This window comes from Apteryx rowi, unplaced genomic scaffold (genome assembly GCF_003343035.1).
Source record: "Apteryx rowi isolate R43461 unplaced genomic scaffold, aptRow1 scaffold_476, whole genome shotgun sequence".
Lineage (NCBI taxonomy): Eukaryota > Metazoa > Chordata > Aves > Apterygiformes > Apterygidae > Apteryx > Apteryx rowi.
The window spans coordinates 681,929-707,002 of NW_020450734.1; the positions used below are offsets into that span (position 1 = coordinate 681,929).

Sequence of the window (25,074 nt, forward strand, 5' to 3'; positions counted from 1 at the left end):
GCCCCAGTTACTATAATCCTACCAGTCACTGGGAGGGGCAGGCCCAGTGTCACTCTAGCTCCCTGTATTCAGGAAACAGAGAAAGCAACAGCAGCAAATAAGTCATCTGCTTTTGAGCAGCTAGCATCTCTTGGAGCCTGACTGCACAATAACTGCAGTCTGATTTCTCTCAGTCCTTGTTTCTCTTATTCTAATTATAAAGAAATATATGAATGTATCCTATGTATGAATGTATTCTAATTCATGGCATTTCGTAGTTTGCTAATAGGTGGCAAAACTTACTTTTTTCTTGCATATACACATCAGTTATTCCACAACAGCTCCATGTATTTTGTCGCATAGGTATCACTGTTTAGAGCTATCACATTTTGCATGTATTATTATCTTATTCTTAATCCTACAAGTCTCATTCAGCCAAGTGAGGATTGCTAGCCTCTTGTTCATGTTAGCCTGCCAGCATCACCACTCTTCAGCATTTTATCTTAGCACAGGGCCTCTGCAGTAGCTGACAGCCTCTCTGCTAATTGCCATGTATAACTCCTATAATCAGTTAGATCCAGCTCTGCTCTAGTAGCAGATACATGTAAATTATATATATTTTATATATTATATATTTTATGTATATTACAGATTATATATATATTTTATATTTTTTTCTCCTGTAAAACAGGTCAGCAAGTGATGGCACAGGTCCCAGGGATGGTACACAGACAGATTGAAGGGCGCACAGCAGGGCTGAGAACTAAGAGCCACAGTATCTAGAAAAGGCATAGACTTCCTGCTCTTAGTTTCCACTAATTCTGAATACATTGAGAGCGTTGCATTACATAGGGCTAAGATGCCTCTGGAAGGGCGATCAGCAGCACTTTTCACCACTGAATTGTGGCATCTCTCACCTCTTGCTGAGGTTTTACTAGTATCTTTCATTTAAAAAGAAAATTGCTGTCTGGCACACCATCCTTGCAGATCCTTGATGCAAGTCATTGAGTCTCTTATAGTCCATAACGCATTCAGGAAAACAATGGGCTTGTTCCATAGTGCTAAGGAGAATGGCATTTTATATGTTGGGGCTGGTTTCAATTGTATATTGGTTTGTTAAAAACAGCCTTCGTGTTTTGTTTTTTAACATTTTTCTGTGCATCCCTTTTCTATTAACATGCTTTGCCTTCTGATGATCTAGAGTGGAAGGGAAGATACATTATTCTTTCCAGCTCCTATGACAATGTTTTATGCTTTCTTTGTCTGTGTTATTTTTGAGCCACAGCATATTTATTTTACTCTTTCTGATGCATACCCTGCTTTATTTCTAATCACTTCTCTTTAGCATGCAGCAGCTCTAAGAGGTGACATTCCTATGCCACAACAATTTTTTTCATTTCTGCCTGGCATGTTGGGTCCCCCTGGCCCCTTGCCTTTGTTTCTCTAATCTATGCTTATCTTGGCTATTGCTCATCACCATAGGGTTTGAATGCATCCCAGATAAAAAACTAATCATAGTATCATAGTCTCTAGAGGATTATGGGCAGTCATGACATATTTTATTTCTAGGTCAAAATTTTCTGGGATGTGGGCAAAGGATGAAGGCAAGTACTCCAAGTTATCCAAAAGTTGTCCTCCTCCCCTCTGTTTGGTATTCCAGAGGCTGTGCTTCCGACTGGTTTAGAAGGTTTCCTCCAGTCAAGAACATGTATCGGTCATCTTTCCCTAAAGAAGGCACTGATTAAGTAGGAGAGATTTCTTGTACATTAGCCTTATTGTGTTATCCAATTGCCTTATCCAAAGGAATGGCTTTCCCTTTTCTGCTGTATCTGGAGAGCAGAAACATTAGGCCATGAGCATCTTTTTCCCTGACGCATTATGATACTGCTGTCCAGATGCTGGTCAAATGAATCGACTTCCTGAGGGGGGTTGAGCCCCACATCAAATTAGGTGTTTTGAAATGTAAGCTTGTTTCTTGGTGTCTCGACCTTTTTCTAGCATATGTTTAAAGGTCTGTACTCAGGACCTGTGACTCACTCTTCCAACATGACCGCACAATCTGCTATAAGGGTGCTGTCCTATTTACCTTCTGCTCTCAAAGTCCTCAGTTGGCTAATCAGCAAGTGAGAGTCCGTTGGTGTCATATACCCTGACATTGATTTTGCTTGGATTCCAGGGCTCATCCCCCAAACGTCGCCAGACTCTAGCCTCACTTGCCTGAAGAAAACATAAATATGAACCACGTTTACGGTTTTCAGAACAAAGGAAGTTAGGTCATCTGGAGAACCTAATCTTCATGCTCTTTCTACTGTTCAGTGTTTCATGTAAATAACAGAAAAGCAACTTGCTGTTTTGGATTTTCAATTTTGAGTGCATTAACAGCCTTTTAAATCATCCTGGCCATTTCAGCCATAGAGCAGCTGTTCCACAGTCTGAGACCTGTTAATGCTTGCCTTTTGAGAAGACAACAACTAACTAGATAATCTGCCATGTTTTTTCTATATTTTTATTGTTTATATTTCCTTAGTTATTCTTTTATTTGTTTTTAATTCTAATTCAGTCTTGCTTTTTCAATTACATTTACTTCTACAAATTTTTGAGGGGTTTCCCATTGACTTTATAATAGTCTGTGCCTATGTGCTGCTGCCCATGTGAAAACAGATGCTATGTTTTCCTTAAACCTGGATTGCAATTGTAGTTGCAGTTCTGTAGAACCAATTTAATGCATATTATATATTTGTATGCATTCCATACACAATTTTATATTAGCTTGATATAAATTTAAGACTATAAGTAGTTTGATTGCTGTGTTTTGGGTTTTTTTGCTGTCTATGCCAATTTGTAGTTGATGAGAAATATTTGAATAGCTGTGGGATTTTGTCTGCCTTTTTTGACCGAGCACCTTTCATAAGTATTATCACTACTAGTCTTTGTTTGGAGGGATGAGTATTTTTTTCACATATGGATACAGTATAACAATTTTGTTTGTAGAGCTTGAGCAGACTGATTCATATTTTAAGAAGTCATTCAGTGATCTGCTTTCCAGAGGAGTTGTAGATCTCGCATTTAAAAAAAAAAAAAAGTGGAGGTGAAGAAAAATGAGTTGGAGAGAGGGAAAGGGGGAAAATATTAATGGAATACTAATAATATACAGTAATTAAGTTCTTGTTAATATTCCTTAATCTTCCTGTTCACAGGGTTACATTTTAAAGATCAATTGCACTTTAAAATGTTTCTTTTCTAAATATATTAATTTAAGGGATTTTTTTTTCCCAATTCTATTTCTACTATTGCTGTTTTTTGCTTGAATGTCACTGCAGTAGCTGGATCTTTAAATCTGCATTTGCAGATGGCAGCCAGCAACTGTGCATGCTAAGTGAAGGTCTGTCTTTATTGCTTCCTAGCTTAGACCTTTCTGATCCCATTTCTATGGAGATCATCTCATTGGAGATAGTATAAGGGAATTTTAAAAACTTTTAAAACTATTTTATTTTTACCATTCAGCTTGTTTCCATGGAAATGGGATCAAAAAGATTGTCGGTAGCTAACAGTTGAAAGTGAGAATTCACTTGCAGATTTCAGATGACTCCCAGCTGAGTGCTGCAAATACTGATATCCAAAACAAGTAATAAAGTATTTCATAAAAATGGCAGTAATAGAAGAAACAATTAAAATATTAGGAAGACATCATTTGCTCTTTTTTCCCTCATTGGGAGTGATGATTATACAAATGCTTATTTAACTGTCCTTGGATACATGAGGTACCTGTGCAAGCTTGTACCTTTCTTCAGACTGTTTCTTTGGAGAGCTGCAGTTTTAAAAAACGATGTAGTGCATCCCTTTTCTATTAGGGATCTGACCTGTTCCAAGTGGCCATCTGTGGGAGATGAGGGATATACGTCAGAAGAATCATATCACTTCAGTTTAGGTTCACTGATTTTTCAAATGCTGGCCTACTTTTCTATGTAGGAAGCAATCGACAGTTATATTTCCTAAATTACCTAGCCCTCTGAAACCCAAAGAGTAAAATAGATCTCTTTAGCCTGACCCTTATGCATCTTGTTCCTGGATTTGAAATGGAAATCTTTCTTCTGTTGCCAGATAGGTTATAAGGTTTATGATCTTTGAGGACTTACCTTTACAGATGTTTTTTAGAAGGGAGTCAAATCCAGACAGCGACTGAAGACAACAGGATTTGTTCCCCAGTTTCCTATCCCACGTTTGTTTTGGAGTACAACTTCTTCCTTTAATTCCCCTCCCTCCCCCCATGGAAAGCTGATATTTATCTGTATATATTTTGCTCAGCAACAAAAGATCAGTGTAGAATATTTTACCCAGGGATCCTGTTGTGGATGCTTAATGTCAGTATGAATATCCAAATGTGTTGCATGGTGAGTCTGCACAACCTTTTCTTATTCAGGACTTGAATGAACTAAGGTACATTGGTTATGTACGTGTAAGCACCGAATCCTTGATTTTTAAAGAACAGCTAATTAACCTGGGAGTAAAAGAAAAAGAAGAAAGAGAAAGGAACTTTCCAGCTTAGAACACAAATAGTGTCCATAAGGTCAGAGAGTTTCTTTCATTCCTTAAACCCCTGACTAAGGGCTTGGGCCTAGGTGACCGGTGCCTCCATCCTTTTCTTTAAATGGAGTAAAAGGAACCTTGAACTGTTAAAGACACTGAAGCTGCCACCCTAAGGTTACCAAGCTACTGCTGGGGTTGGTGCCTGAATAACTCCTGTCTGAGACTAAGAAGAACCCACTATTAGTTCATCAATCAATGCGACAACTCCTGGGAAAGGTGTCTGTCACTCTAAGTGATTTCAACCCACTGTAAGTTAGACATTTTCAACTCCCTCATGTAACCTACCCCGATTAATCAGAAAAGCTTTTCACAGCAGAGTTTAATATAAAAATATATATATTGTAATGAATCCTTTGAGTGCAAACAGGGCTGCTGTTAAACAGCAAGACTCTGCTTGACCTTGATTCTAAGCAAATGGCAAAATGGAGATTGCGAGCGTGGGAGGCGAGAGGCTCTTGGAGTGGCGGGGTGGAGAAAAGCCTGCAGTCCAGGTCCACCTGTGGGAAAAGATGCGCTATTCCCAGCTCCTGCACAGTGCCTTTGCTTCTCTCTGCTTCCCACGCACAGTACCTGGGATGGGAAGTCGGTGAATAGTCATGTCACTGCAGTGCAAACATAGAGTGCTCTTCTCCAGTGCGTCTGCAGAGGGCTGGGGGATGAAGAACCGGCCGGGGGAGGGGGGGGGGTAAGGTCCTCGCACTCCTCCTTCTGCACTCCCCCCATAAGTTACCTGTTTTGTATGGCGGGTCCTTGGTAAATCATTCAAACTGTCAATTTAGCATACCTTTCCTTTAAGCGGCACAATCTGACCGCAGTAAGGCCAGGATAAGGCCTCATCTTAAGAGGCCAACCATAGTTTAAAGATAATAGTGGAGATTCATAATTTATTGAAATAATTCTGATGTCCTCAGAGAAGCTATGTCTACTTCCATCAGACTGAAACTGGCCCACTATATTTACTCTTCTTTGGAATGATATCATTAAAATATTTTCCTATAAGAAAGTAATGTGTTTAGAAGTAATACATAATATATGAAGTGCAATCTTTTTTGTAATGCTCATGGTGGATAAAACCTTCATTGGTACAACCTACTGAATTGTAATAAATAGTTCTCTGTGATGTTGTGAATCTGAGTGTAGTGTTCAGTTTAAAATAAAATACAAAAAGCAAGCAAGTGGGGAAGACTTTGAAAAGAAATGTTTATTACATATAGCTAGTACAAGAGAGAAATTAGGTTGTTTGCTCTTTATAGTGTTGTCTATACAGCTGTTAAATATTAGTGAAGTTCTAAAATGAAACAAGTTGTAAAGTAGCTTGTAGAGAAATGAAAACACCTGAGATTATCTAAGTAAAATCTTAGAATGGTTTGTAACCTAATCTCCTATTTTGTATTTGAATGTAACAAGTAATCTGTAAATCTTTCTCTACCAGTCTGCAAACTCCACAGTCCTCTATTTCAGTGACATTTACTCCTCGTTTATGCCACACGTGAGAGTAAGACAGAACCTCTTACCTGCCCTCCTGTTACTGGCAATGCTAGAGCAGAACTCTAAGCAGCGTAGAGTGTGCTTCCCCTTCCACTTCCACTCCATCAGCATTATCAGAGGTTTGCCTCATACGAAAGGAACACGGTCTAAAACCGCAAAGGTATGCGCTGTATTGGGTTGTCAAAAGTCCCAGTTTGAAGGATTCTGAAATGTCAGCTTGTCTAAAGCAGGCGACTTCTGTGAACTTCCATGTGTGTCAAGTTAGGTATTTGGGGAGGAGCTACTGCCTTCCAAGTACAAGCAGCGCCGTGAGATACTTCTGTTCACTTGTTTTTAAGGCTTTAGAGAAGAATAGTTTTGTGCATCAAAAGTATTTAAAAGTACTTCTTATTTGAAAAATTAGGAGCTATAATGTGAAATATACCCAAAATAAAACCATGGTGTGCTTGGTGAATCGTTCAGCTTCTTCGTTGTCTGTATTGAATTTAACTATTGTTCAGTATTTCCAGGCTGTTTTTGTTAGAAAAAGAATGCCACACTTTAATGTAAATGTAAAATAAAACCAGTATTTGACTCTGAAAGAACATGTCATTGCTAGAGATCATCACAGATTCAGAGTTCTGTCAAACTTTGGATCCAAGTTATGTTGATATTTTGGGTCAGTAGAACCCACTTCTCTTATATTTGATACCCAAGAATAATAATTAAGACCACACACCAGCAAACTCAGAGCTATATTTATAAGCGTACTGTATACAGTATATCTCAGTATGATGGTTAGCAGCAAACTTAAGGACTCTAATTCCGAAGTTCATATCAGAATATCAATTCAAAGTGAATATTTAAATACTTATCTCGCAGTGTGGGGAGGGTGTATTGGAAATATCTTTTTTTTTTTTTAGAGACAGACTTTTTGCTGTAAGTTTGTTTATTCCAGTTCTGAAGATTAATCACCAGTTTAAAAAAATATATTGTAATCCCACCTTTTTATTCTGATTATTGCCTTTTGTAAGATACCCCTCTAGAGCTTATAGCAAATCTCCTTTTAATGTGGTTTGATGCACAAATGAACTTGGACAACACTCTGTACTTCTGTTTGTTTTTCTAAATCTACATTGCAGTTATTTCTGTCATGCTCAAATTTATATTTGTACTTTAGATATGGGGAGAAAGGTGATATGTTCTTGGTTCATGTGACATATCTCAGTAAGCAAAATATGTATCAGTGGGCTTAGAGACTTGTGGGTGTTTATTTTATTTTTAAGCAGCATCTTCTTGCATGTTCTTACTTGTTTGAAGGCATGCAGCTATGAATTTTAAGTATGCTTCTTTTAAAATCCTTCATTGCTGGGGAATTTTGAATCATATACATAGCTGGCATATACAGCTTTTAGATGCAGGACTGTAGTTAGTTTTGTGTTTTCATGAGAAAACATACATATCTAATGCTATATGGATATTAGGAGTCCTTAGTGGAAAACTGACTCAATTTTATTGAAGTTATTTCAGGCAGTTGGTAATCCTTTAGAGTTGCAGATTTTGTAATAAGTTAAGCATTTGACAAGTCTTTCACATATATCATATGGATAACTTTTCATAGATTCAGGTTTTTGAGAGCCTCCACATAGGAATTTCAATCAAGAGCTGTTAAGAAAATTTCTTGACATTAATGTAACTCGAAAAACAAATTCCTCCTTCATCCCCAAACTGTAAGAAAGAATTAAAAAGGGCAACAAAAATGACGTGCCTGTGACAGACTTTTTTTTTTCTTTTTTGAGAGGAAATGAGTGTGGTACAGACCCCATAGAGCCAGAAATGTAACACTTGCATAGTCCATGCAGTTAAATGTGTCTAGAGCCATGGTGTAGCCCAAGAGAGCCTGCGCCCATATCTCAGACGCACCAAAGCAGAGCGGCTGCGTCGTCCTTGGCCTGTGCTGCACTCCTGCACCGTGGGAGTTGCTCGGCTGACTGCCACCTAGCCAGTCCGAGAGCATGCCACATAGCACTGTCCTAGCAATCCTGCCGCACAGATGATTGCATCAAGTGCCCAGCAATGTTCTCAGGCTTATTAAATTTACTAATATAGACATGGCCAGTGTCTTCCTCTTCCACTGAAGCCACATTGATTGAAGACTTTTTTACTAATAGAAATTTATTAGAGTTTCTGAAATGCAAACTGTTGTACTTTTCTGTGGTTAATACATGCTTCTTATTACAGTCTTTCCTCTAACCTTTAAGTAACATAGTTTAATTTTATTAAGTCAATTAAGCTTTAGGTGTGCATACACGTATGTGCATACATGGGCTTTGTGTATATGCATACACATGATACTCTTTGTTGTTGTTTGGGGTTTTTTTTTTTGTTCAAACAATTTATTTTCTTTTCAGTGGGATGCCATAACTGAAATGGATGAACACAATCGTCCCATTCATACTTACCAGGTATGTAACGTGATGGAACCAAACCAAAACAACTGGCTTCGAACAAACTGGATCTCCCGTGATGCTGCGCAGAAAATTTATGTGGAAATGAAGTTTACCCTGAGGGACTGCAACAGTATTCCATGGGTATTGGGAACCTGCAAGGAAACTTTTAACCTCTACTACATGGAGTCAGATGAATCTCATGGAGTAAAATTCAAGCCAAACCAATATACTAAAATTGATACTATTGCAGCTGACGAGAGCTTTACCCAGATGGACTTGGGCGACCGCATTCTTAAACTCAACACAGAAGTTCGTGAGGTTGGGCCAATAAACAGGAAAGGATTTTATCTTGCTTTTCAGGACATTGGAGCATGCATTGCTTTGGTCTCAGTCCGTGTTTATTACAAAAAGTGCCCTTTCACGGTCCGTAACTTGGCTATGTTTCCTGATACTATTCCAAGGGTTGATTCTTCTTCTTTGGTGGAAGTACGGGGCTCCTGTGTGAAGAGTGCTGAGGAACGTGATACTCCAAAATTGTATTGTGGAGCAGATGGGGATTGGCTTGTGCCTCTTGGACGATGCATCTGCAGTGTAGGATATGAAGAAGTGGATGGTTCCTGCCATGGTAAGAAAACAGCATTTAATAAAAATCATTTTATGATGTTATGTGAACAGCAAATAGCCTGATTGTATATTGGAAATACTGCATCACACTTTCAAGGAATGCTTGAAAGCAGAAATAAGAAAGGCCATTTAAAGTCACAATATTGTTGGTTTCTAAGAAACCCCTTAGTTGCTAAAGGTGGCCTTTGTTTTGTCTAACTATAGATGCCTACAATGTAAATGTCTATAGATCAGCTAGTCATCTTGACTCCTATAATCAGTGGAAATAAGTGCACGCTTCAGGGCAATGAAGACAGTGATACACTGTGATAGACAGGCACAGAGGCACAGTGAAGTGCCTCTGACCTGTCTTAAATGCGTATCTTAGGATGAGATGAGCAGTGACTGAAAAAATGCCTATTTTTCTCCATATTCCTGTAAAGGTAATCTAGTCAGTTAACTTGGACAGATCTTTCCTGTAGACGGAGACAGAGGAGATGACTCCACCTGAAGAGACAGTGCCATGATCTTTGCTGCTGTAAAAGAGTTTTAAGTGCCTCCATGGATAACGTGCATTTTAGTGGGGTACAAAATCAGTAGGTATGAAGTTCAGTTACAGAAGCTTGAGTCTGTGTTCAGAATTAATGCAAAAGGTTAAAATCAAAAGTATTCAAAATTGTTTCATCACAGTATAAGTAATGCTATATAACTAGTACTGGCATTTTACAAAGAATGATGCAAGAATATGGTAAGCTAGATTGTTTATGAAACAAGTGTCAGTACATCAGAGTTAGTTGCTGAATGTTGTTTGCCACCTTCTTATATCTTAAAGAAATGTCTACCTTAGGAAAACTATACTTTGTGATTTCTTTTCAAAAACTTCTGGAGAGACCACGCTGCGTGCTGGTATATATGTGGAACAACATAGCATTGTCAGTTTGGCAGAGAATTAATGATGTTTCAAATCAAGGTAGCAACTTGGAGCTGACTACAAAGGGAATATATTTTATTTCCTTATCAGGAAAACATCCATGGGTAGGACAGTGGACACATGCAGGAGCAAAAAGCATGTCTTCTGCAGAATCCACATGTTGTTCTGTTTCATTAACCCTGTCTTTGCCGCTCTTGACAGAGAGGTTGTGTTTGTTTGTGAACTTTGAGCATTGGAGTTAATGCACAGATGGAGAAATTCAGCGTACTTCAACTTCTGTGCTGTTTAGAACATGAATACATAGCTAAAACGTCACAAATTTCATGCTATTCCTGGTTAAGCCTCTGAGCTTTTGTGGATTCAATTTGACACTAATATCTGTAGAGAGTGTGCCTGCTAAGACTCATTTTCCACTCATTTTCCATTACCCTTGGATAGGCAGCATTTATTTAATCCAAAGGCATGCAGCTTCTTGTACTGGGGAATTTCTTGGTAGTTAATTCTTTTGTCAGCTTCAGAAATCACCAGTGTACTAAAGAACAAATGTCTACCATTTATTTATTTATTTATTTTTACTTTCTATAACAGTTTCATATAGATTTGAGAAGGAGGTGTCTCTTTTCTGTAGTCATGGTTTGTAAAGAAAGCTTCATTAGCCACTGAGGTATCTGTCTGCTTTGGTTCGACATTTGATTCGTAGCAAAAAGGAAAGATAAAGGTCCATGTCCATAAATTACACAAGTATCCGTAAACTACACGTTGCTATTGTCCACATATTTTTATCGAGAACTACTGAGTTTTGATCTTAGGCAAGCTGTACAGCAACCTTGGATAGTATGGAGCATTAAAAGCACACTATCATCATCAAAAAATAATGTTCACTTATTCTGTTATCTGATCCTGGTAGCATAAAGTATCAAAATATACTCATTGCAGAGATACAATTTTGACAGCACCATTACTGGAAGTTGGTATAATTTTCTGCAGAAGGTCAAAAGGTTTCTCTCTTAATGGGATAAGGATTTTCTTCAAGACACTAATGCTCAATGGATTTCTGTCCGTTACGTGAGTCATGCTCTAGAACTGTGCATGAGGAATATAACCAGTAGCCTAAGCCTAACAGAAAGCCTTTCTGCAATACATTGGCTCTACTCACTTATTCAATTGGCAGTGCAGTTGGCTACTGAACAGGTACCTCCTAAATGAAATACCTGATGTCATGAGTATTTGCATGCTCTTACCTATTTTCTCTGAGTAAGACATTGTTTTAGGAGGTTATAATCTAACAGAGCTTGCATGTGTGTTTTGAGATCGCATTCAGAGGTGTCTGGTTACCAAACACTTGTTCATTTTAGTTATTGTATTTTAATATTAGTGCTACTTTTCCTGACAGTTTCTCAAAGTATTTGTCTCGTATTCCTTCATGTATGTCATGCTAAAGACAAGCTCAGTTACATAAGGTACTTTCAAAATGGAACAGCAACAACTTAATTCCATTTTCAGTAATGCCTCCTCTCCAGTTTTTATGCTTAAACCATGACTCAGGAGAGATACTGCTATGATCGTTGCTTTTCCATTTGTTCTTAAACTACTTGTGGAGATGCATGCAGCACTGGCAACTGAATGCTTGCTTTCTTTTCTTTTCTTTTTTTCTTTACAATGTGAATATTTGAGGATTGTGAACTGAATTGAGATCTCCAACTAAGTTGATACCAGTCCCTCCAAACAGCTGTAGTGTCCTATTTGAGGCTTTGCTTCTAGGATAAGATGTGAAAAAGAAATTTAGGGTTAAAAGAGTCAGTACATCCTGAACCAGCTCTTTCATGCTTGTTAAACATTAAAACACTTGAACATTACTTATTTACTATAAAAAATTTAAAAATTTACATTTCAATTTATTTTCATAGAAACAAGAAGAAAGGGGGGAGAGAAACATTGCTACACTTTGGTCATCTGTGAAAACCTTAGGTGTATTGACCCAATCCTCATGTTTTCTCGTTTTTTCTCCCCTACCACCTTCCACCCCCCAATCCCAAACCCAAAGCCCTGTTGTTGCTGGTGTTCCATCATCACAGTGTTGGAGGTATTCGATGTCACCCTGTCTGTGCTCCTCAGACAGACTCTGTGACATACAGTACTGAATAGGCTGCAAAAGTAAGAGAAAAGACAAGCTTATTGGTTACTGTCTTCAAATTGGAACTAATCAAAACTGTTTAGTAACTTTTTTTTCTTCTACATCAAAATAACTCTCAAAGTAACAATATTGTGTTCTGAAATCTGTTCTGGTGAGTAATTGGGTGGTGGGCAGGCTATAGGCTAGTATTTGAATATTTTTCCTACTTGCAAATGGAGTAAAATTTTAAATTATATACAAGCTTATGGCTCAGTGGGGAATAATAAGCTCTGTATGACAAATACAGCTTATCTGCCCCAGAATTTTAAAAATACATTTCTGTTTTGATATTTGTGGAGATAAGCACTCTCTATTCATGAAGTACCAAATTGTATAAGGAATGATGCAGTGCGTTGTTTGCTTACAGTTTCACAAAGCAGTGAAAAAGGGGAATGAGGAAGTCTTTGATCAGTTTTATCACTGCAGTTAAAATCATGGGGCAGCAAGTAAAGTAAATCTTGGCAATGGAAAGCAACGTAACTGGCCACATTTGTTATCTCAAAATTTGTTGGTTCTCTCTGCATTTCTGGAGGCTTGTGACAGTTTCTTCATCTGCTTGTGAGCCTACCGGTTTTCTCTATCCACTCGTGTTTGCTTTTAAGAACATCATTTCAGAATGAAAGTTTGAGAAGAATTGGCAACTGGATTAAAATATCAATATTAAATATATACCTAAATGTGTCTAGAACAGGTCAGAGACCCACTGATAGAGAATTCTTCATGAAGTCAATGGCAAAGGTCACATTGACTGCAAGGGGTTTGGGATTATTAGTGTATCATGTATGTATGTTAAGGGCATAACTTAAAAAAATACCATCTTCTCTGAGTTAATTGTGTAACACAACCTGTCCCTTTTTGATTTGAATCTACTTTGAGATAGCACCAGCATTCCCCCCTTCCTTTCATTCTTTAAGCATTTGTAAATGAGTTATTACCAGTGATTTGGCAATGATAACAGTACATGGCTCTAATAGGAGCTGCTGGCTTCAATAAATCCCTGGTACCATCCCCATTCACATGTGAGCTAGTCATAGCATAAAAGAGGGAGATGCCGCACAGGATTCTGATGCACATGAGTTACAAGTATGAAGTTCAAAGTGATATTTTCTTGAAATTTTGCTTCAAGACAAAAGTCATGCTGGATTTAACATATGCATAATGTGCAGGGCATATCAGGGTTCTTTACACAAAAAGAAACAATCATGACTGGGAACAAAGAGCTGCTTTTGGGTTATGAGGCAAGGGAAGGTAAAAATCATATTGGCTTTAGTTGATCACAAAAGGAATAATATTTGGCAGGCATCTACAATGCAATAAGGGTAAATGGATATGTTGGGAAATAAAACAAGCAGGTGGTTCTTGAATACAAAATATGAAACAGGTTATGTTACGCTTTCAGGAAAATATGAATTACATTAACCTCTGCAAAGTCCATTCTGTTACTGCATCTCCTGCTTATGTTAGTCACATGATATAAACTTGACTACAGCAGTTCTCTTCAAGTATAATATGCCACTTATTGGGTGACTGATAACTGAAAGCTGATTCTTTAATGTTTTATCAAAAATAGGTTGAATTTATTAAGGTTATCAATTAAGTATGGAGAAAATTTGAATTTTGTATATAGCTCTCTTGGAACTTATTTTGGAGCCTCAATCAAACACCATGTAGAGATGTATTTTAATTTTAAAACATTGATTGTTCTTGAGAAATATTCTCAGGAAAGAAAAAACAAAAGAAATAATAGCGTGGCATGGTCGATAAAAATTTTTTTAAATGTAAAATAACAAGCATTGACAGACAGCCTCACGTGCTTTATTTTAATTGAAATTTTAATGAAAAATGAGAATGGAAAGCTCAAATTCTTTCAACTAGAGTTGACTGAACAACATTGACTTAGGATACTAATGTCTGAACACCTTTAAAACTTGATTAATTGAAAATGCTTTTTTCTGCTATTCAGCAGTCTGAATTGTGTTAAAGTTTCAGTATTAGGAACTTCTGCCTTTGCAGCCTATCTTCAGCTGTTTCTTTTGATTCATTTAGAAAGTATTTTCGTTTTGCAAATATGAACTAATCCCTGTCTTCATATACGTACATACAGCATGTCTTTGTTACTGGGAAGTATTCCACTCACTGAGGAGTCATTTACAAACCCTAGTGAACTATGGTATGGCAACGTGTTAACTGCTTTGTGCTCACTTACCAAAACCAAACAAAAAGTTCATGCTGCAGGCATAGTTTAGTTACTTCTCTACTGGCATGAGAGAAGCAAAATGCACTTACAGTGGAATGGAAAGCTTCCTGATGGTAACAGAGATGCGGTATTGCATAAGGTTTCTATTCTTTTTTTCCTCCAAGTATTTACTTACTTGTTGTTCTTTGCTAGCCTGTATGCACTGAAGGAATCTGTGTAAAGGAAAAATATAGACAGGTTTGGACTATTTAATTAAAAAGAAAAAGGCAAGCTAAGAAAACTAAATCTTAACTTAGAAGACTGTAAATTATATTCTTGGAGAGATGATCTTTCCAAGAAGTCCTTCCTGAAGCAGAGCCAGGACACTTCTGTTGCACTGGAGTAGACCCTTACAGTAAAGGATGCAATTGTTTACGAGCCCTTTTGGGTAGCCGGCGGCTGGAGAAGTGGAGGACTGAGGTGACCCCCTGACTACCCTTTCCCCATTGTGAAAGGGGGCAGGTGGAGGAGGTGCTGGGAATTGCTGCAGCTCAGCAGCCGCATGAGCTGGTGTCGTGTGTCTCCTGTGCTGCCATAGGTGGCCTTCTCGCAGAAAGAACTTGTTCGACAGTTTTGAGTACCTTTTCCCTTTCAAAATATAGAGCAGACAAATAGGATGAATGGTAATACAAGTTTTACAAGTTCAAATAAAAAATAACTTCTAACTGAAACCTCATTGTGAGCCTAAGTCCAAGATAAAAGGTAAACATCATTGCAGTGTTCACATGCAGCAACACTGTGTGGAAAGCCAGTGCCAATTTGTGAAATGAGCAGGAGGGAAGATACGTAGGAGTACATGTATTTTTCATTTGGACTGTTCTTTTTCCGCTTGCACGTGGCTTATCCTTTTTGTCCATCAGGCTTACAATTTTAGTGTGATTAAAAATAACACTGTTGCTTAGGTTAGGTAGGAGGAAAACTTTGTGCGGTGGACCACAGGAGATGTCTGTGATACTATTACTATCAGAAAGAAAATTCACCACGTTCTTAGTTACTTGGAATGGTCTGAAAGGATCTGATTTTTGCCATATTCAATCACTTTGCTGTCTCTTTCTCACAAATTCTTAGGTTGGTTTGATGGCTTTTATAAGTATTTAAAAGGATCTATCTGTTTGTGCCCTTTCTTGCACACTAGGTACCTGGTTTGTTCCTGCAAAATTTCAAAGGTATAGATATAGATATAGATATTTGTAGCACATTGGTATCTTCTTTACAGTGTCTTAAAACTGAGAGAGTATCTCTTTAAGTTTGTTACTGGAATTAATTGTTTTTTATTTTACTGCAGCAGAATGATAGGAAAGAATCAGGTGCCTAAGGGCACCTGTTTTCTGTGACTGCCTGGACTAGCAGTGAGAAAAATCTAAACCCCCTATAAACTCATGTTGTAGTTCACATCCAACCCTCTTTAGTTAATCTACAGCCATCCACGGATTTGTTCAGCTAAATAAATTGCAGCACAATGAACTTGACAAAATAGCTGGAAAGGCTTTTCAGAAGTGGAGATTTAAAATAAAACAAAAAACGCTTCCATTATTTAATTTTATGTGTCAATGAAGGTGCATAGACACTAAATGAACAAAAGTTGTCTGCATAGTCTTGTCATGTCATACTGACTTATCTTGCCTTATTTCAAGCAAATGAGGAACCTTACAGCAGCCACCATGACCTGGATTCTAGCATGTTTCTTTATGAAAAATCACAAATTGAAGCCTTGATTTTCTAACTGCATCTGAATAATGTATGCATATAGAAGAAACTGATTACTTCCCAACTGAGTTAAACTTAGGAAATTACTATTTTTCACTTTGATTATGAAATGCATATAAATGTACAGTATTTGGTACGAAATCTACTTTGACAGCACAGCAATGATGCCAACGTAGGTAAAAGAGCAAGTTCCAAACTGAAAAAATGTCACTATTTTTGGTTTATAGCACTTAGACATGAGATTTCAGAAGCAAAGATATGCTGATACTCAGGTATGTCTGGCCTCAGGTTTTGTATGATTGCATGCTCATGGATACTGATCTACCAGCTGTCCTTGATAAACACTAGACAAAAATTGTTAAAGTGACTGCCGCGATTTGTTGTTGTTGTTCTTTATGACTCAGTAATACAGCTCCACAATTTGATATTAGTAGCAGCTCATAGTAAATTACAATTATTTGTCCTTAGTGCACTGAAGGAAATGCACTCCAGTGGTGATCACAAGCAAACATTTTAATAAAACTGGAAAGAAATTACTTGTTTTTAAGTTTGGTAAAATGCACGCATAAATACATAGAAATACATTGGTATATCTGTTCTACTGTGTGTAGAGCAGACAGATTTTAAAATTGTTCGATTTTAACTTCTTGCAGGTTTCTCAGCTCCTTTGTCATCTTTTTCCCCCAAGGCATTAGGCTTGTGTGTGGCACATCTCCCGAGCCCTGACTAATCGGGGCAGCTCTGGGGCTCTGGGCTCAGGTCGGGGCACGGGAAATGGCTATTTGGCCATGTGGATGTTGAGCAATTGGGCCCATATGGCTTGGGAGCGCAGGAGGGGCTGGTGCGCTGTGCTTGGGGCCCAAGGCGCCAAGGGGCTGGAGCGGGAAACAAGGACGGAGGCTGTAGGTCTGATTCACAAATCTCTTGTAATCCAGTGTGCAGGTGGATTTCCTCATATGTGGTAAATCACTGTCTAGCAATGATAATCTAATCATAACTGAATCCTGGGTTAAGCCTTATATTTGGCTTGCTTGCCCCGAAATAGCCTTTTAATGAAATTGAGCCTTAACAAATTCAAAAAGGGTTTTGTCAGAACCATAAAAACAGATCCCTGCCAGTATCCAAGTTCCTCTAATGTTGGTAAAAATGGGAGTAAGAGAAAGACTGGTGGGTTGGATGCTATTGGGTTGTAAGAGGTGAGAGAGGAAAGACAGGCACTAACCCTGCATTAGAGTCCACGCCAGTGGTTCCTTGTTGTCATGGAATTTGGCCTCAAAATACATATCGCATTCTAGAGATATGAAAAGAAACAGGGCCTCTCACTTCTTGAGTAATACATGTTTTTTTTCTTTCATTTTTTTTTTCTTTGCTTGCCACATTTTTTTCTTGTTGTTCTGGGAGTCACTTGTTAAAGCTAGAGCTCAAACATTTGAGACCAATTTATTTAGAAAATGCTCTTTGCCCTTTCCAAATGACCAACCTTAACTGTTTCAGCAGTCAAATATATTGAATGTAGGCAAGTTCTGCCTGAGTGAAAACCATGGCCTGCTGTATTTAGGGATACATAAGTTCAGCATTGGCTGCTTATGTCTTGTTATGGCAATAAGAAAGCTTCCTGCAACTGGAAGAAAGATGGGGTGGGACTTCTTATTGGTGAGTATTTTCTCCTCAGCACATAGGTTTCCTCAGCTTTGTATGCTGGAAAAAATGTGTATCTTAATATGCTCTGACGAGGTCTCTTGTGACAAGCACAGGAAAGTGTGTAAAATCATAGTATAATAGTTCAGAGCTAATAAAATTTGTTTAAAACCAAATTGCTTGTATTGCCTTGTGCGTAGGAGGCACTTGCAATGGAAGCTACAAAAGAGAGATACTTTGGGGGAGGAAGCGGTTACTTACAAACTTTGCCACTAATTGGACATATAAACACTATGTGCGTGCTGCAACATTATGTAAAAATCGTATGTCTTAACTTCCACGGGCATGCATTTTAGTGAAGTTACAATTCTGGCTTGTTAAGGGTTTGTTATTGTTGTTTTTGTGGAAACTCAGTTCATAGACTGTTTATTCATCATTGACTTTTTTTGGTGGAGCCCTGTGTAGTAAAAATAGATATAAATTAGAAAAAAATATAGTCCAATAAGCGCTCAGTAGAAGTTTCTGAAGTTTTGTACTATAGTAGGCTATGGATTTTTTTATAATTATGAGAATTTTCACTTGACACTTAATAATATAGGAAATATATATATACACACACACATTCAGAGAGAATTCTGCCTCAGAAATTCTCCAAATCTAGGAATAATTTGATTTTTAAGAAAAGACAAACTTGATTTTCTCCTGCTGCTGCTTAGTACAAGTACTTAAATTTATAGTTTGAAAGAAGTTAAAATATTTTAGATTATTATAATATAGATGATAATATCCCTACAAGAACGGATGAAGTTGAGCTCCAAAATCTAATCACCTATACTTCCTCTGAAGCAGGTTATTAATGAGTAACATATTCACAAATAAACTATAAAACAGAGTCTGTAACGGAACTGTTTCCCTAGGAGATTACCCATCATTTTATTCAGTCAATTATTAAAGCGTTTACGCTGAGAAAAGTAATTTTGAAAGCAATCAATAAAGGGTCTCCTTTTGCATGATGTAGCCTTGGGAATTGCAAGCAGGAGTTAAGTAGCTATGCAAAGACATTTCTGACAGACAAGTTTGCCTTGAAGAAAATGTATGAGTGTTGCAAATGTGAGCTGTATTTGCTTTTTATAACTCTCATTAAGACATGTAAGTGAGATGAGATTTACTTTAGCCAGCTAATTTGTCCATTTCTTCGTAAAACCTAAGGTTGAAAATAATATCAAAAGCACTCATTTTACACAGCAAGATTGATATAGACTATAAAGTAATTCTTTGTCAGATGGACTAGTTTAGAATTCTAGGGCATTTGGTATTTAAAAGGTTCTCAGAAATCACTCCTCCCCACAAAACTTTGTTATGTTAGAGAGGTCATTTGAAAAGCCTTGAGGAGGTTCTTCTCAAGCGTAAGCTCCTGCCAAATGAAAAATCTGACTGGGCGGCAATTGCAGTGCTACTAACAGCGAGATTTAGGCCTGATACCTTTGTGCAAGAGAAAGGGAAGGAAAGCTCCCATGAAAGCCGAGGTGCCACTCACAGGGAGTTTCTCCCCCCCAATTTGCTCAGTGCTGGGGTAGCAGCGTGCTGGTCCCCCCAGAGGGAGCGGGGCTCTGGCTCTGGGGCGGCCCCTCTCTAAGCGGGCATGAGGAGGCAGCAGGCACGGCAGCAGGGCGCCTTGCCTCTTGCTCCGCCAGCCCTCTGGGCAGGGAAAGCCTGATGCCCTCATCTTGAAAAATGAGTGCGTCCCTACCAAGACTAAGCTGTGCCTGCAGAAGCTGCCACTGGGTCCTCAGCTCCAGCTTACGAGGTTATCAAGAGAAACCATGGAGCCTAAGGCCTCTTGGGCTGCAGGTCTCTTGGCAAGAAGAAAGCATCAGTGAGGAGGACTTCAGAAGAGCAGCTGCTGTATCACTTCTGGATGCCAAAGTCTGAAACTTTTCTTTAGTCTGTAGCCCTAGTGCCTTAGTGTCTTCAGTGCTGTAGAGTCTCTGGTGAAGAGCTGGAAGACCTGTGCTGGAAGCTGGAAGCTGTGCTGGGCAGATAGTATCAAGTACTAACAGGCAGAACTGTGTTTCAAATGGCACCTGTTGGTAGTATAAAAAAGAAAATTCAGGTGACCATCTGAGACAGTTTAGAGCCGCTGTTCTAATGTGTGTTTATTTATTTTTTTATTCTGCCCATGCTTTTGAAAATCTCAAAGCTATTGCTCTTGGGCTTGATTGATTCCCCCCCCCCCCCTTTTTTTTCCCCTGACATACTTTGTAGGATATTTCTGCTTGTTAGGTATCTCACTTTCCGTGCCTGAGTACTCTGAAGAAATAAGGTGGTGGTTCTACCAGTACTTCTGCTGCTTTTGGTGGTCTTATTCTCCAGCATCAATTTTGCTGGTGCTTATGTAAATGTTTAAGTTTGCACATCTGTCAAATCTTTGTGTATTTTAAATTGCTACCTCAGCTCACATGTCACATAGTGTAGATTTATTCAAATAATCTCATTAAAATATTCAAGCATTTACACACAAGACATTTTGTACAGTTCTTTGCAGTATCACAAACCTAAAGGCATTCTATAGAGGCATTCTAAATAGGAAAAAAAAATCTGAGGTGCATGATCTGAAGAAAGAAAATTCCTAAAACTTATGGTTCATACTTACATTATGATATATTAAAAGTGGGGTGTATCCTAAGAATATTATTTGTTAGGTAATCTTCAGAAGAGTCTGGTGACAAATTTACTTATGTATCCCAACATTCTTGCTTTCATTCTCTGTTTAGGCAAATCACCAGCAGGTTGTTTTCTGTTAAGATTTTCTGTGTTGTGTTGATTAAAACATAAATATTTTCTAAGGTAAATGGAATAAAGCAAACACTCTGGATGCTGATCAGTATGATGAGCTTTGCTGCGTAGGATCTGAAGAGTCAAACTGAGTGCAGCGAATACATTTTGTATGTGCAAACTATGCTTTTAGGGTGCCTGTTAAGCAGGTTTATGTAGTTGTTGAGACCTAAATGTTCAGAAACTTGGAAAGCGTATACGCTCCAGTTCTTGTGCATGAGCCTGCTCTAAGCAGTAGCTGTGCCTGGGCTTTTAGGGGAAAAGATTTCGTTTGATTGTGGGCATTTGTCTGTAATTTTTCCTGTTATTTGTGTTTTGCCTCTTACGTGATTTTATTTATTTTTTTTCCCCCTCATACTTGTGTCTTATTTTCCACTTGATTTTTATGTAATCAGTTTAAAATTAGTTCTTTACTGTTTTCTTCTAGTAAAAGTCTGCCAAGAAGTTGAGTTTGTAAAAGGGAAGTACTTCATTTTCTGTTGCTTGAGGAGTACTTACATTTCTTTATCCTCTTAGATACTTCTTCTAAGACTAAAACATTTTGTAAATGTAAAAATATAGTAATTTGACTCTTCAGTATGAGAAGGCTGTTATATCTTGTTGGAATTCTTATTTTTTATTAGTACCCCTAGTAAACCACAATTCATTACATTTTAGCATGCAGATGGTACTCTAATATGCTGAACACTGTGACTACTGATTGTAAAGGATACATCTGTGGTATTTTAGAGTAACCTAGGTTTGCATAGTGCATAGAAGAGGAATTTGGAGGAGAACATAAGCTATAGAAACTAAAGTTAATTCTTGTTGGTTGCCATATATTACTTTTCCCCTACAGATTTATACTCAGTTTATATTTTGTGATGATAAGACTTTTAATCAGTGCTGTAACAGTTGCTGTTTCATGCCGGTTTCTTAGGCACCATTTGAATTAGTTGTATGCTGCCACCATTTCAGCCGTAGTGAAAAGGGGCAGCTCATTCCTGAGCTGGGTTACCTGCTAAGCCAGTGCTGTGTGTCATGGTTGCTGCAGGCCCCCTGACCCCTCTCACGGGCATCTTTCTCTTTCGGAGCATCTCCCGCCTTTCTCGTGTTCTTCCGCTCCGTGTGCGACACACCAGCTGCGGGTCGCTGCTCCGCACGTGTCTTCATCAGTGACTTGTGGAGAGTCTTCCTCCTGTCTGTTCTCCTGCTGGTTACCTGCCATCGAGCGCTGACCCAGATCTGTCTGTCATGTTTCTTATGAGTTGTCATAATTCAAGTGGTTTTCAATACTGGTGTTTTCGTGTTTGGAGTAGATATAAATGGCAGAATTGAAAAAGGCGTAGTCTCACAAATAGTCTCAGAACAGTGAATTCTCTAATGCAGGACAGTAGTATTTTAGATGATGTGCTGGAAGTCCTTTTCTTGAAGTTTGTTTTTAGTTTGTTTTATTTTTAACTGTTCCATCAAATCACAGGAGAAAAATCCCGTTGATTCTGTTGGGAAGGCTCTTGCGTTCMCAAAAGGTGGCTGTCCTAATGGTGGCGGTCTTTCAACCGGTAACGTCTCTGAATCTCTCTGGGCTGCAAAGTAAACATCTCAGCAAAGCAAGATGATCTTTGGGAACTGAGCCCCTGCAGTAAGCTTATGCTGTTCTAGGGATGTGTCTGCTAACGGTAGAATAAATTATGTAAAATAAGTCTCGTACCTACCAGTAAAACATCTAAGAGAGTCAAGGACTGCACTTGAAATGTCTCTCTTTAAAGAAGTGTTGCTTCAAAGGGATAATGATCAAAGCATGAATAAATTCCCAAAGGACGTGGAAATATATGCATAGAAGGATTATACTCCAAATGCTAACAATGAATGTTTAGTTATTTGGTATCTGGTTATTATATAATACTAGTTATGTATGTGAAACGTCTTAATTTTGCTGTGACAGCTTGACTGTATTCCCAGATGTTAAATATTTCAAAACTCATCTTACATATATTCATAAACAAGATGAAAGTGTTAATTCTAATTAAAATGATGCACAGTTCAGTAGCAGCCCTAATAAAGTCCCTGTGGAACAGTAAATTTAATAGCAATGTATCTTCTATGCAGAGTCAAAATTTAGATTTCAATTTTAGGGTAAACTAATTTTCATAGAAAAATTGCAGAGTTGAGATTAGATTTTTTTTTAATTTCTGTACTAAAGTCCTTCAAAAGCGTGCAGTATTTTAAATATCTAAACCCAAACTTACTGAGCGTTCCAGCATTCTGAAGCATTTATTTCACTTAGTGAATGAAAGTTTAAAATACAGCATTGTTGCACCTTTGTTACCAATTATTGCATAGCAATATCTGACATATCTTTTTTTTTTTTTTTGTAGTAGTAGTAGTAGTAGTAGTAGTAGTAGTAGTATACTTAATAGACTACTGGGTTGTGGAAAAGCCTTATGTGCGCATATGTTCAAGGTGTCTTCCCAGGGATAAAGGATTTTAGTGCAGGGTCATCTGGATATCAGAGACTTGAATAATATGTAAAGATGCAAAGGTATTTTTGATTTGTAACTCAATAAATATTTTGTTCCACTATGTTTAGTAGAAAACATAAAAGAAGTTGGAAAGTTTCAGCAAGTCAGAAGGTAGTAAAGACCCTGAGGACAGCCAATTCCAGGGCAATGCTTAAAGATGTGTTTGGTTTGTAGTGTTTAGGATGCCAATAAAAGCAAATCCCAGAGTAGGAGGATGTATATATATATATATGCATTGTTATATTTTGCATATCTCTGTTTAAAATTACACATATAATTGCCAAGTTGTGATGAACTATGCTAGTAAGAGAAATTATGTGTAGCGAAGTATTTAAGATTGCAAAATTTTATTCAAATCCCAATAAATTTCTGGATTCCCTTCAAAAGAAAATTCTGGGGAAAAATTTGGATTGATCAAAATATTTGTTTTTTTTTCTTTTATACATAAAGTATATGTGTGTATACACCTTATATACATGAAGTATATTTATGATAATGTAAAAAAAAAAAGACAAGTGGTGTTTGCAGTATAAGACGAAAACCTCTCATTTGGGTGGTTTATGGATACCTTAACGTTGCTGGATTCTTCTTCATGTTTTTGATCATATTGCCACTGCCCTCTTCTTTTAAGCAATTGATGTATCAGAGACCTGATTTATTGGACATTGTGTCCTCATTTGTTAACCACCACCAAAGTCTGCGATTGTGTCTGTCAATTCATGTTACAAATCCTAAAATAAAAAGCGCAAGAGCAGGGAAGAAATGATTCACAGTTGTTGTAGCCAGCTGTTTTTTTCAGACAGCCTGAGCTTTAGAGAACTTTGCAAAATCCTCCACGTGGAAGAGTTTTCCCCCCATCCTGAATGAGCTATAGGTGCCCTACCCAGAAAAAATCTCACCTGTAGCCTAAGAAATTTTGCTTCACGACTCTGAAAGAGAGGAGAGCGGGAAACAACTTGAGAAGCAGACAATGCTGTTTATTCTGGAAAGCTGCAACTACTGTGATGGACAGCAGCACTTAACACTAAAACAGTTAAATAGCTACTTTATGGTATAATTGATAGTGGTCTAATAGTGTACAGTAACTGATAGCAGTATATATGGTATAACTATAATGGGATAAGGTATAATTCACATTATATGATCATGACTGAAGGATGATCCAAGAAACGCTTTAAGACTGTGAAAATGTTTTCTGTCTTCCCTACTGTGTATGTAGTTGGTATGTTCCAACTACATATACTCAAGAAAGGACCTATATACTGACATGCATGCTGTCTTTAATAAATATATATCTTAGTTTTGTCTGCTTCCACAGAACAAGAACTGCCTTTTTTTTGGCTCATCAGGCCAGCAGCCCTCATTTCATTGTCTTCAGCTGTTACTGCTGATTTTCTAATACAGCAGTTAAAATGAACCTGAGGATAAGCTTGCTTCATTTAGCCAGGTCCTTTTGGATTTGTACTTTTAAAACACCTCACTTGTTCTTTGTGCATTTGTGCTATCTTATCTTTCATTACAACCCAGTTCTGGCTCTAACCCCACCTACATGTGCACATACAGATATTACTAAACCCAGAACTTTCAGTATCGGGCTAGTAGCTCTGGGTAAGAACCTGACGCTTTTTAAAAGGATAATGCAATTCCAGGATTGTGAGTGAAATTTTTGTAGTTTCAAAAGGAAAATAGTGGCTAATTTTCATTTTGCTCATGCAAATCAGAATGAGGTCAATAGTTGTCTGAGTAATTGTTAAGATGTATGCAAATACAGTTAGAAAAAATTTTAGTCATCAACTTCACAGCTTTTAAAATGCTTGTATAGGCTCAGATTAAAGGGAGGACAGCACTTAAAAAAGATGGGCAGGCCCAACTGCCTTCATAATTCACCATTAGTGTGATTTAATACTTGTACGGTAGTTTTTCATTCAGGCTTTTTTTGGTAGAAATGAGCCATATATGAAGCAAAA

At 37.8% G+C, this 25,074-nt stretch overlaps 1 protein-coding gene across 1 annotated transcript in view; it reads left to right on the plus strand.

Annotated features, from left to right (window-relative positions):
- LOC112972156 (ephrin type-A receptor 6-like) overlaps window positions 1–9,170 on the plus strand; it is a 131,266-nt gene extending 122,096 nt beyond the window's left edge. Inside the window, exon 3 of the mRNA XM_026078272.1 lies at window positions 8,445–9,170. Coding sequence (XP_025934057.1) covers window positions 8,445–9,170 — 726 coding nt within the window. The remainder of the gene's footprint in view (window positions 1–8,444) is intronic.
- Window positions 9,171–25,074: the final 15,904 nt, after the last annotated feature.